Here is a 12531-nt window from a genome sequence, read left to right as displayed (position 1 = left end):
CTTAATTAGCCTGTAAAAAAACCTAATTAGCTACAAATTGTACTGTTAGGCATTTAGTTTAAATTTCATAAATATGACATTCTACAAGCAGCATTATAAGTATGCCAGGTACTAAAGAGAGACAGCTGTGAACTGCTGTATGGTTTCCTTAGTATGTATGTGTGTGTGTATATATATATGTATGTGTGTGTGTGTGTGTGTGTGTGTGTGTGTGTGTGTGTATATATATATATATATATATATATATAGTTCATTTTTTCTTACTCTCAAATAGCAAAAAGTTGGATTTCATAGTAAAAAGAAAATGCATTTATCTGTACAGAAACCATCTCATGTAGTCCTAACAGGACCAGTTGTGTGTTTGCATATCAGATTAAACTTCACACATTGAAAACACTGAACTTTTAAATAATATATTGTACACATAGCATATTAGGTGGCCTTGATTGGGCAGAAGCATGGGAAACAAATCCTGTAAATAAATATTGAGAAAAAATTAGTTACATGTTTTGGGAGGGGAAATTAAAAAAAAAATCCTTGTAGGAAAAAACAGAAGAATCACCCCCTCCCCCGACTTTATATTTCTAGCAAAATTCTCCTTAAATATTTGGTCATAGTGAGGTTCTTCTGTGTCCATGTTACCCCCCCCCCCACACACACCAGTGTTATCATTATTTTATATGGAATCTTGAAGGCAAGTTGATAAACGCAAAGGATGATGTGTCTCAATGCCCTCATCCAACATTTGGATGTAAAACTTTAAACATTTAAATGTTTAAACAATAAGTTTCTTTCATTTACTGTTCATATATAGCTGTAAATGTTCTCCAAGGTTTGGGAAACTGACAAAGAGTTACCTGTGCATTATAGGATTCTCTTTGCTTGTGTAGTGTGTATTTTCCAATGCTAGTCTTATTGTTATCCATCTGCACATAAGACTGACATGTTAATTTTTCTTAACTGATTAGTAGCAGAGCTGATAATGTGTAAGAATATGAATAAGGCGTAGATTATGCCCTTGTTACTGTGAAAATATTTACATGATAAATTTTAGATAGGTTGCTTTTGTTAAATGGCATCTGCATCCATAGTGAAAAGCTTGATCTCAGCTTTTCTCATTCCTCCTACTACCTGCCCTTATTGTCCTATGGGAGCTGGCTTTTTTCTCTAGATATTGATCCTGGTGGTTCTTGGTTGGATGTAAAGCACACCAAGGTATTTCAGCCTGCAATCAAACCTGTTTCAGAGGCAAGCGTATGAACTGGTTCTGGAGTTGGAGGAAGGAACTTTGATGTCCAGGAGCTCTGGTGATGTGGCCTGTGGAGGTCAGCTGGTTGGCTTGGGCAAGCAGCAGTGTCCTCCCTAGTGAGTGACAGAAATGCGCCCCCCCCAACAAACATCACAGAACTTTCTTACATTGGCACAAGTACTTTGGCCTTACTGCACCGGCTTCTCCAGGACTGGGAGAAATGGTCCAGTAGCATAATGGTGGTGCTTCAAACTGGAGTGGGATATCTTCTGATAGTGCCCCAACTGTTAGAACCAAAGAGCCCCATGTCACAGAACTCCATGTAAAACTGGAGGAGGATCACTTGAGTTGAGGATTCCTCCTTCCCATTTTTTTGACTCCTTCAGGAAAAAGTAAAGCCTGGTTAGCTGTGTAGAGTGATTGACCATCTGAAAGGGCTCTGGGCATGTCAAGAGACTTATAAGATCTTCAGTGATGTGGAGGGAGTGAATGAGGTAATGATTCTAATGCAAATGTTGGTCATCCACTGAAATGGATAGATAGCACTGCTCAAACAAAAAATTGTACTTGATAAGCCCTTATGGAACTCAGGAATCCAGAGCACTGTGCCTAAATTAATGTTGCATTTAACATTAGCGTTTGTGCGGCTATATTCTGGAGAACCCTGGATAGGCAGCTCCTTGATGAGAAGGTCGATAACTGTGGACAGACTTCCTGGAGAGACGGCTCCTCCTCTGCTTCTGAGCTTCCCCTACAATGTACAGCTGTGGGACATTCTGTTTTAGTTGATGGTCCATGTTTGTAATAAATTATGATTGATTGTACAGCTGTGGGCAGTGTGCCTTGTCCCTCCAATAAGCACAACCAAGTGTGTCTGTTGAATAGGACACATATTGCGAACATAACCCCAGACTGCTCTGTGACATGGGGAGGAGGGAATTCCATAGCAAACAGGGTTGATACCCCTCAAGGTAGAAATGTGAAAAATGCTGGATCAGATTGACCTTTCCTTTGCGCAACTATCTCATTAAACAGTAGCAGTTTAAAATCCTCCACCTCCGAGATGATCCTATGTTTTTTGGTTTAATATTTGCCTTGAAGCCTTGCCTTGAAATTTTGTCACTCTCACAAATCTTTTTTTTCCATCTTTTTTTTCCATTTTTTGACTAAATATCTCAGCTAGGGTGACTCTTACTAGATGGAACACTCAGCTAGATGGTCTGAGCCAGCATAGAAGGTTTTTAGAAGTGCCAAGTTTTGCACAATCCTTGAAAAAAGAGCAAGGGAAAAGGATCTTTGTCACCCTATGATGACTGCCGCATGCTTGGCACAGATACTCCTGAATCTGTTACTCTCACTTAGTTTGCATGGAATAGTTGGAGTGTTAAGTGGCTGCTGCCTGCAGGTGACGTGTGCTGCCAAACGACTCATGACTTGTGCTTTCTCTGGCATCACTGAGGATGACATGTACTCCGTAGTCAGCTTGACGGATTTAACTCATGAGCTTATCTTGGAAGTGGGAGGAGGGAACTGCAGCTTTTCATCTGGGAGGTCCACCAAAGCCTAAAGCCTCTGAGTTCGTAGCTAGCTCCAAGAACTAAAAATGGATGGCATTCATTTTTTTGTTGTCTCTGTTTGCATTTTTCTCCGCTGAACCCCCTTAAAGAGAGCTGTGGCAGGTTCCTTATTTGCTGTGAGCTGCTGTTTGGAGTGTTAAGAGTTTCAGAGCTAGGCAATCCTTGGAATGTGCGAGTGGAGAGGTTGAAAAGCATGTTTGTGGGCCTAGTTTCCAAACTTGTATGTATGTGATCCTTGTGTGGAGAGCTAGGAGGGAAGTTTAAAGGGGGTGGGGAGCAGCAGAGAAAGAAAAAACAGGATGCATTGCACATGTGTTATCAAAGATTTAATGACTGGACAGTGTGTTTGTGTCTGTGAATGTATATTCATGCTTTGAAACAATCTGGAAAGTTTCCATGGCGCACAGGAACAGCATGTACAAATTCCCTGCAGTTGTGGTTCATACGTACAATTTCACAACCAAGGTACAGCCTTCGTATCTTCCCCAACTGGAACTCTTGTATCTTCTGAGCACATAAAAGTCCAGGGTGGTAGTTTCACCTTGAAGTTGGTGTTAAGGAACGGGAAGCACACATTGTGTTCCTGTGGAGTAGTAACGTGCAAAATCACTTATGATACTCTGACATCATGCCAAACGCTCTTGTGTGATCAGTTAACCTGGAGAAAATGGCTGCTTTGGCCATTGGACTCTATGGCACTGAAGCCCCTCCCCAAACCCCACCCTCCTCATGTTACGCCCCAAAAACCGCCCGCTGGTGGTGAAGAGGGACCTGGCAACCTTATTCATATCTCACATTTAGTCATGTTTAGCCTATCTCGCATCTTGAAGCCCAGCATAGCTGAAGCTTGTCAGAGCTGGAAAACGAAGCAGTGTAGGCCACTGTTAGTACTTGGATGGGAGACCACCAAGGAAGTCCAGGGTTACTATGCAGAGGAAGGCAGTGGCAAACTACTACTGCTCATCTGTTGCCATGGATACCTCGTGGCTGGGGTTGCCATGACTCGACAGCACATTGCCCTGACCTGGATAGCCCACTGCCTGCGTGGTGGTCTTGTTAATGAGCTTTCTGTGTTACGGGGTGGTGCTGGAAACCCCAGTGCCAAACCCAGCCCTCTGGGGGCTAAGAGCTTGGCCGCTCAGTTGCCAGCCTAGAGGCAAGAGTTGGGACCCACTGACTAGTGTGTGCATGTGGAGCTTATGGGGCTCACTTCAGGTGGTGAAGGTGGAAGTGTTGGTCTGCCACACGTGATATCGTTTTTGCCCCCATGGCAAAAAGAAGGCAGCAATGTGGTGGTGCCTCAGTGATACCATTCTGTAGCCAGAGTTGGCTGACTACCATGTGATCCAGCATGGTGTAGTGGTTAAGAGTGGTGGTTTGGAGCCAGCGTGGTGTAGTGGTCAAGAGCAGTGGTTTGTAGCGGTGGAGTCTGATCTGGAGAACCTGGTTTGATTCCCCACTCCTCCACATGAGCGGTGGAGGGTAATCTGGTGAACTGGATTTGTTTCCCCACTCCTCTACATGAAGCTAGCTCAGTGACCTTGGGCTAGTCACACTCTCTCAGCCCCACCTACTCACAGGGGGTCTGTTGTGAGGAGGGGAAGGTAAGGTGATTGTAAGCTGGTTTGATTCTGCCTTAAGTGGTAGAGAAAGTTGGCATATAAAAACCAACTCTCCTTCTTCATCATTCTGCTCACTGTGTAATCCCCAGTTGGAGCCCAAGTAACAAAGGAATCTGCTGCAGCAGTGGATCAGATGGCAGCAGACAGGCCTGGATGGAGGGGACTGCTGTCAATCTTTAGGATTGGATCCAGTGATGTGTGCATGGAAAGGAAAACACAATTCATGCAGTTCCCCTTAAGCAACAGCTTCAGCAACACCTATCACTTCCATGGGATTTTTTAACTAAGTGCATGTGTATATGGAGCACGTACACATGATGTGGTTTATGTGATTTCATTTAATCTGGTTTTGAAACTGTACCAGAAGAAACGCCTTGTGCTGCTTTTTTGCACGTGAAAAAAAGTAGTGGGGGTATGATCACTTTCAGTTGGCGCAAGCAGGCAATGAAGAATAGTTTTAGTGCTTCCACTTGCAAGAGCTGTTGTGCGCGTGGAAATCTTCTGTGGGATCCAACCCTAAAATTTGGTGTGTGTGTGGGGGAATACTTGATGTCTTCTCCCCCCCCCCCAGAAAACCTCTTCTATCTTGATTAATGAAATAGGTGGATGTCTGGTACAGCCCTACTTTTTTAAACACTGTGCCTAATGAAGAGAGATTTAGTGACACAAGCAGTTCTTCTGTCTTTTATAACTCCTGACAAATAAGTTACTTTCTAAACCTTGCTGACTACCCATGCTCAGTTTTTTTTCTGATCACCTGCCTCTTCCTGATTGGGCCTCCCTTTTGCATGGTACAGCAGCGGGCAAAAAACACAGCCATGTTTGTCCAGTCTTTTCCCATAATAGCTTCCTTGTCTGTCTGCGTCTCCCTCTGACTCAGCAGTGAGAGCCCCAGTTTTAAATATGTGAGTCTATCTCTTACTCAGCAGAGATTAATAGCATGGTAGGAAGCAAAAGGAGGCAATGCGGTGTGCTGGAAGAGAGCAGGGGACCGGGAGGCCCTGGCTTAAGCTTTGTACCTAGAAACGTGGCATTCCCAAGGCCAGTTTCATTAACTGGCTTTGGGAGTGCAGCAGTCCTGGGTCCCCAGTGAAGAGCAACTGAGCCTGTTAACCTTCCTCAAGACTGAATTAGGTATGTTTATAATCCTATCTTCAAGGACGGAGGGTGGATACTGGCCCCTGGTGAAAACAAGCAGCAGGTCCCCTCTCTGCCCTGAAAGACTTTACGATTTGTTTTCTCCCCTTTGCCAAACTGCAGAGGACAGGACGACCAAATGCACTTACACATATTTAGACTGGGAGGGTAGGCCTTGAGCCAGGGGGTCCACTGGGAAGCTGGGCGCTGAAGGGAGAGCACAAGACAGAGAGCGACATACAGGTGTTTTGAGAGGATGGGTGGAAACCTTGTCGGGGTGTGTGTATTTGCGGAGGCAACATGGTGAAATTAGAAGAGGGAAAAGTGAGGGATTGTGAACTGAACCAGCTAGGAAGGTAGAGAGGAAAGTATTTGGACTGCATGAAAGCTTTTGTCAACCCAGTCCTTTGACTTCTTGCCCCGTAGGACGTTGCCAGGCATTGTTGTTGGGGGGTGGTATTGACCGGCACTTCTTTTCAGTTTCCACAAGTGACACTGGCAGTTCTCCAGCTGGTGGTTGCCAGCGCCAGTCTGAAACTTCCAACTCCGTTTCCTTCTGCAGCCTAACTTAGCAGTGAAGTCACAAGTCTGCGTCTGTGACATGCCTTGTTGCTATGAGAATGGGAGGCCATCATTTGTACATCCTTCATTGCAGGCATCACTGGTGAGGATGGGATCAGGGAGAGACATGGAGGGAAAGCGTCCCGAAAAGCAGCAGGTAAACAGGAGGTGACCCTGCTTGCACTGAGTGAAGGTTTCTGGGGCTGGTTTTCCTGGGCTGGGCTGGATTACTGTGCTCTCTACAAGACCCCCTGCAGAAGTTCGGGTTGTTTCAAAGCTTCCCAAATGTTATTTTTGTTTTAGAGGTGCCTATCCTTTATCAAGACAGCTTACAATAGAGCAGTTTAAAAATAACACAGTAGAGTACGCTAAAACAGTGTCATACCAATGATGCAACAGAAAAGAGGACCATCACCAACGCACATTCAGGGATCATAGCAGGGAGACATACCAGACCAGAATAAAATCCAAAGACTCACTATTATTAAATTACCCAAAATATGTGGCGGAAGGAGGTGGCTGTTTTTAGAAGCTCCCTGCAGCTTTCAAAGGCTGAGGCCAAATGAATTTTCAATTCTCAATGTCACCACTGAGAAGACCCTGTACCTCATGCCGGCACACTAGGCCTCTTCACTTGACCTGAGTGGGTAGGCTCTTGTTAAGGTGATTTTTTTGGTCCCCTAGCCCCGAGCGGTTGTCAGAAAGAGAAATCAACATTTTCGGGGTCTGTTATGCTCATTCTTTGTAAGGAAGGAGAAGAAGAAGAGTTGGTTTTTATATGCTGACTTTCTCTACCACTTAAGGAAGGATCAAACCGGTTTACAATCACCTTCCCCTCCCCACAACAGACCCCCTGTGAGGTAAGTGGGGCTGAGAGACTGTGACTAGTCCAAGGTCACCCAGCTGGCTTCATGTGGAGGAGTGGGGAATCAAACCCGGTTCTCCAGATCACAGTCTACCGCTCCAAACCACCGCTCTTAACCACTACACCATGCTGGCTCTCCTACACCATGCTGAAAGATGATTTCAAGTGCTCTCTTGGCTTCCCTGTATTGTTTTAATTGTAGGAGAGCATTGCCGCCTTTGTGGACTGCTTTGTTTATGTATGTATGTATACATATGTAAGTATGTAAATGTAAATCCCATTGTGTTTAGGGCCTCAAGGTGTGATAGAAAATTTAAAAAATGCAATATCAAAATACTGATTTTGATATTGTGTTGAGCTCAGCAGTTCTTGTTTGATGCCTTGGTTGGTCCTGTTGCTAATGAAAAGATCCACCGAATTCTTCTCCAGCCACAGCAGGTCAAGCACCAAGATGCTACTGTAAAGTTCATTGCTATCTTGTAAGCTAGTCTTGATCTGTTCTGCATACTTCCCTCCAACGCTGAAATCTCACTAGTCTTAATTTTACTCCCAAAATTAGGGGTGGGGCTTGTTTCCCATTTGACTTTACCTTTTCCAGCTTGTTCCAGAGAAAGCTGGGAGAATTAGCGTGCTCTGTTTTGTTACTAGAAACTATGGAAGGGAGGCTTGCAGTGTATGCAGACTAACAGTGCATCCCTAAGGAGAGTTACTCCAGTCTAATCCAATTCATTTCAATGGGCTTAGACTGGAGTAACTCTCCTTAGGAATGCACTGTAAGGCTTAGCGAGTAGGGCTCTGAAGAGATGACACAGCAAAGTCTTTTCATCTATATAAATTGGTACCATTTGGAATTTAAAAAATCAACTTTGTTAGTATGTTCATTTTAAATGCAGAAATTCTTCCGAACCAGGAAATTCTTAACTTATCTCATCTTTGAAGATCTTCCTTGATATTTCTTCCAAACCAATTGATAATTATCTAAATCCTATCTATGCAATGGGACCTGCTGCGCAGCTTTGAGCAGGGCACTTCTTGGTTCTTATCTGTAACAGTGGCGTTGGGTGATTGGATTGTACAAGCTCTTCTGTGTAAGTGATGACATACATCAGCCACGTTCGTTTGAGCCCCTTCAGTACAGGTGTAGCACAATGCCAGGTCCTTAGCCTGGAGCCCTGTTTCCGCTTGACTTAGCAGAGATGGCATCTTCCTCTCCTCTTCCCTTGCAGAAACCATGGCGAGCCCAGCGAAAGAGAACAACTACAGAATGAAGAGCTACAAAAACAAGGCACTGAATCCCGAGGAGATGCGCCGGAGGAGAGAGGAGGAAGGAATCCAGCTGCGCAAACAGAAGCGGGAGCAACAGGTAGTGCTTGTGCAGGGTGACAGATGCGTTTGTCTTGGCTAGAAGGCAGTCAGAGTTAACTGCTTCTGATTACCCTGAAACATTTCTGGAGCTTAGATGGATCATTGTCTCGTTATTTTTTTTTTGTGAGGGGTATGGTTGTCTCGTACCTGAGAAGCTGCGAGCTTTGCAAACTGGTAGAGTGGATTAAAACTGGGATTTCAGTCTTTCAGTGGCTGAGTCACCTGAGCATGTGAATCTCTCTTGCACTGAAGACCACTAGTCTGTCTAAATTGGTATTGCCAATTAAGATTGATGGTGGCTCTTCGGGGTCTCAGGTCAAGGTTTTTTTTTCACATTGGGAGCCTCCTGATCCTTTTAAACTTTCCTTTTATCCCTTAGAAGCTCCTTGATCAATTGATCTTGAGCAGCATATATCTAGTGTTGGAGAGATATAAGGACTGAAACAAATCTTGCCACTGACAATGTAGCCTTGGGGTCCCTGTCGCTTAGTAAAAAAGGCATTATGTCAGTCACAGAGGCATTGGATTTGTATATTAAAAGGGGGGAAATATAGTGCGATCGAAGTTACTCGTAAAAGCAGCATTCCAAAAGGGCATGGGTAATGTGTCAATAGAGCCAGAAGAGCAAGGGCAGATCCTGTCTGAGTATGGTATATTCAGAATTCTACCCTGCATTACCATAACTAAAGAAGCTGGAGATTTGATCTTGGAACCTCCCACATGAAAAGCAAATGCTGTACCACTGAACAACATCAGGGGAAGGTCTTGGCATCTGTGTCCTGTTTGGTCCTCCAGGGCAGCTGGTTGTGACCACTGTGTGAAACGGGATGCAGGACTAACCGTGCATTCCTAAGAGGAATGCCTGCGCCAGGCTTAGGAGGCAACGCAGCGGCGCTGCCTCCTAAGGAGGTTTTGGGCCAGCTGAAACCTCCTCCCGGCGCCAAATATCCGTGCAACCCACATAAGGTTGCATGGGAGATACGCCACCTAAAAGGTTGTGTCTCTTCAAAAATAAAAGGGGGCGTTCCCAAGCCGTAATGGCTTAGGAGGCTGCCTAATGGCACCGGGACGCCCTGGGAATGCCTCCCGGGACGTTGCTGCAGCCTTTGTCGGCGTCCAAATGCCGGCAGAAGGCTCCGTCGGTGTCCGAGTCTGCACGCCGGTGCTGGGGCCACAAATGCCGCCGGCGCCACCCGGACGCCAGCGCTGTGGGCCCTTGTGCTGGCGCAGGCCTTTGCCAGCCTCCAGAGGCCTTTCGGCCTGGCCGCCGGCACAGCTCAGGAATGCGCTGTAAGTGGATCACTGGTTTGATCCAGCAAGGTGGCTCTTATGTTCTGATGAACCATGGCCCCACCCTTTAACACAGGAATTAAAGCTACAGCTGGTTGATAGGAGACAGTTTTAATTAGTGCATTGGATAACCATTGGTGCCGTTGTTTGTATTTTTGGTTCTCATACTGTAATGTGTCGAATAGAGAACAAAAAGACCTACTGAAGATGGTCGTAGAAAGTGCTGGATCACAAAAAGGCACCATACTGAGGTTTCAATAATGCTCAAACTGTTTTATAATAGGTTAAAAGGAAGATTACCGGTAACTAAATTCTTTAATTGGAACATAGCTGTAAGAAACTGAATGCTCCGTAAGGTACCAGTGGTCTCCTATTGAGTGCTTAAAAGCCTGTTTACATTTGTAACCCAAATGTGGTCTAGTAAAACTTGGTCTCTAGTGATTTAGAGGTGTAATCCAGTAAACACTATTTTGGGGTGATTGGGCAGTGGGGAGTGGCTGAGTACAATATGCCTGCCCCTGAGGGTTCCTACATCGTGAATGCACGCAGGGGAAATGGCTAGGCTCCGGTATACAGTAGCTGCAAAGATGCTTAGTGCTAGGGCTGCATCATTGTGTCACTGCTGTGAAATATAGGGTGTGAAAGAGTTTGGATCCAGAGAATCAGTGTAAAGAGGCAGATTTCTAGTTTTTATGGCTGCAGAAATGAACTGAAAAATGTGCGCAGGGCCTAATGAAAACTCCAGGGGGAAGGGAAAACGATACTGCTGTCCCAGTGGGTAGTGGACTTCAGTGGCATGCGTATCTCCTTGCATAGTTGAAATTGCAGAAGTCTGCGCATCACTTGTTATCTTTAAGTCTTCTCAGCCCTGCTTCTTCTCCTCTGATGCAGTCTGTTTTCTGTTTCAGCTCTTTAAACGAAGAAATGTGGAGCTGATTGGTGAAGATTCTACCATGTTTGACAGCCCCCTGGCTGATTCATTCGTTAGCTCCACCACAGCTGGGGTAACTAATTTTTGGAAGACTTTTTCATTTGTTACATTCTCATTGTATTAACACTTCTCACAGTGCAGGATGCCTTTTGGGGGTGTGCTATACTGAAATACTGGATATTTATTTACTACATTTGTGTTCTGCCTTTCTGCCATTGTGTTTAGGGTGGCTTGCCATTCATCATAATTGCCTATAACACAATGCAAATGGTACAAAAAGGAAAAGGAGTGGGAAGGGAAGAAGAAAGCCAGCAAATTCTAATACCAATTCATAGATAGCTTCAGTCAAGGCTGCATAGTGACCAGGTAGAATGGCCATTGCAGGAGTGGGAGGGAGTAGCCAAATGACACTGGATCCAAGATAGGCTGCTGGAGGAAGAAAAGGTCTTGTCAGCTCACATCTTGGAGCACTTGGAGGAAGAGGAACCAAATGGTGTTTGCCCAGGCTAGCCTGATCTCATTGGATCTTGGAAACTAAGCAGGGTCGGCCTTGGTAAGTATTTGGATGGGAGACCACCAAGGAGGTCCAGATTGCTATGCAGAGGCAGGCAATGGCAACCTACCTGATTGTCTAGCTCAGTGGTTCCCAACCTTTTTTTGACCAGGGACCACTAGGACTTTTTTGTTCGGTGCAGGGACCCCAAGGTTCAAAATGAAAATTCTGAGAATTTGAAAATAAACTTTAATCATAACTATTAGTTAAACATTAAACTTAGAATAATATTTGAATATATATATTTTATAATAGAGAACTTTTAATTGAAAATATTAATTTATTATGGGTTTATAACTTTGTTTCGCGGACCTTAGTTTAGTTCTCGCAGACCCCCGGTTGGGAACCAGTGGTCTAGCTGGACTCTGTTCTCCATTCCTATTCTTGCTTTAGTAGTTTCTGTCTCTGAAAAGCTGAATGCTGCTGATGCTGTATTTAAGTATGCTAAATCTAGCATTCATTGGGAAGCGTCTTAGACCTGGCATGTTATCTTTTCAGGAGGGAGTTATCACAAGAGAGATGGTGGAAATGCTCTTCTCAGAAGACCCTGACCTTCAGCTAGTAACTACTCAGAGGTTCAGGAAACTGCTTTCAAAAGGTAAATGCAGCTAAAAAATGCATTTATGTGGGGGCTGTTCTTATGTTTAGAGACCACTTACAAAGATCATACATGGTATTCCTGCAGGAACTTCACAATGCCCAACATTTTGAAATGGCTTGAACACATGAAGCTGCCTTATACTGAATCAGACTCTTGGTCCATCCAAGTCAGTATTGTCTACTCAGACCAGCAGCAGCTCTCCAGCGTCTCAGGCTGAGGTCTTTCACATCACCTACTTGCCTGGTTGCTTTAACTGGAGATACCGCGGATTGAACCTGGAAACCTCTGCATGCCAAGCAGATGCTCTACCACTGAGCCACAGCCCTTCCCCATTTTATCTTTTAAAAGACTTTTCAGACTTACCTGAAAAGTCTTTTAAAAGATAATCTATGAATATAATGCTGTAATAAGAGTGGGAGTATACAAACAAGACAAGGTCAGGGTTAATGTTTTAATGCTGGTTGTTTAGAAATCACTTCTGCAGTGAAAACTTTTACACAAGTTTTTGCAAGTCTGTATCTGCTTGCATGCAGCTGTTGATATACTGTACAAAGCCAGCCTACAGTAGAAGGGGCTTTCACATAATGGCAAGAGAATTTCTTTTAAAAGCAGATTTTAAAATATGTATATGAGGTTAAATGCTGCATGCTTTGAGGGAAATGACCATTTTGAATATTAGTTTCTGGAGAACAAAGTCTAGTTCCAGGTGTTCTGATCTTGATCTCTCTTTTCTGCCCCCAGCCTAGAGGCATTATACACAAACTGTCCAGGCACAATCCA

At 44.5% G+C, this 12531-nt stretch overlaps 2 protein-coding genes across 3 annotated transcripts in view; both read left to right on the top strand.

Annotated features, from left to right (window-relative positions):
* Positions 1 to 12531, top strand: part of EIF3I (eukaryotic translation initiation factor 3 subunit I) — a 130200-nt gene that overhangs the window by 26528 nt on the left and 91141 nt on the right. The gene's annotated exons all lie outside the window — the stretch shown is intronic.
* The window catches only part of KPNA6 (karyopherin subunit alpha 6), a 35478-nt gene that overhangs the window by 9323 nt on the left and 13624 nt on the right, over positions 1 to 12531 (top strand). Inside the window, exons 1-4 of one of the 2 annotated variants that reach the window (XM_056847050.1) lie at positions 6281 to 6303; positions 8238 to 8374; positions 10575 to 10670; positions 11649 to 11748. In XM_056847050.1, the coding sequence (XP_056703028.1) occupies positions 8243 to 8374; positions 10575 to 10670; positions 11649 to 11748 (328 nt within the window). In that variant the 5' untranslated portion in view covers positions 6281 to 6303; positions 8238 to 8242. Of the gene's footprint in view, positions 1 to 6280; positions 6304 to 8237; positions 8375 to 10574; positions 10671 to 11648; positions 11749 to 12531 lie in introns of those variants that run through there. The other variant, XM_056847049.1, reaches the window with a different exon arrangement.

Source organism: Euleptes europaea, chromosome 3, assembly GCF_029931775.1.
Source record: "Euleptes europaea isolate rEulEur1 chromosome 3, rEulEur1.hap1, whole genome shotgun sequence".
NCBI classification, from domain to species: domain Eukaryota; kingdom Metazoa; phylum Chordata; class Lepidosauria; order Squamata; family Sphaerodactylidae; genus Euleptes; species Euleptes europaea.
This window is presented reverse-complemented; position numbering and strand designations above follow the sequence as displayed.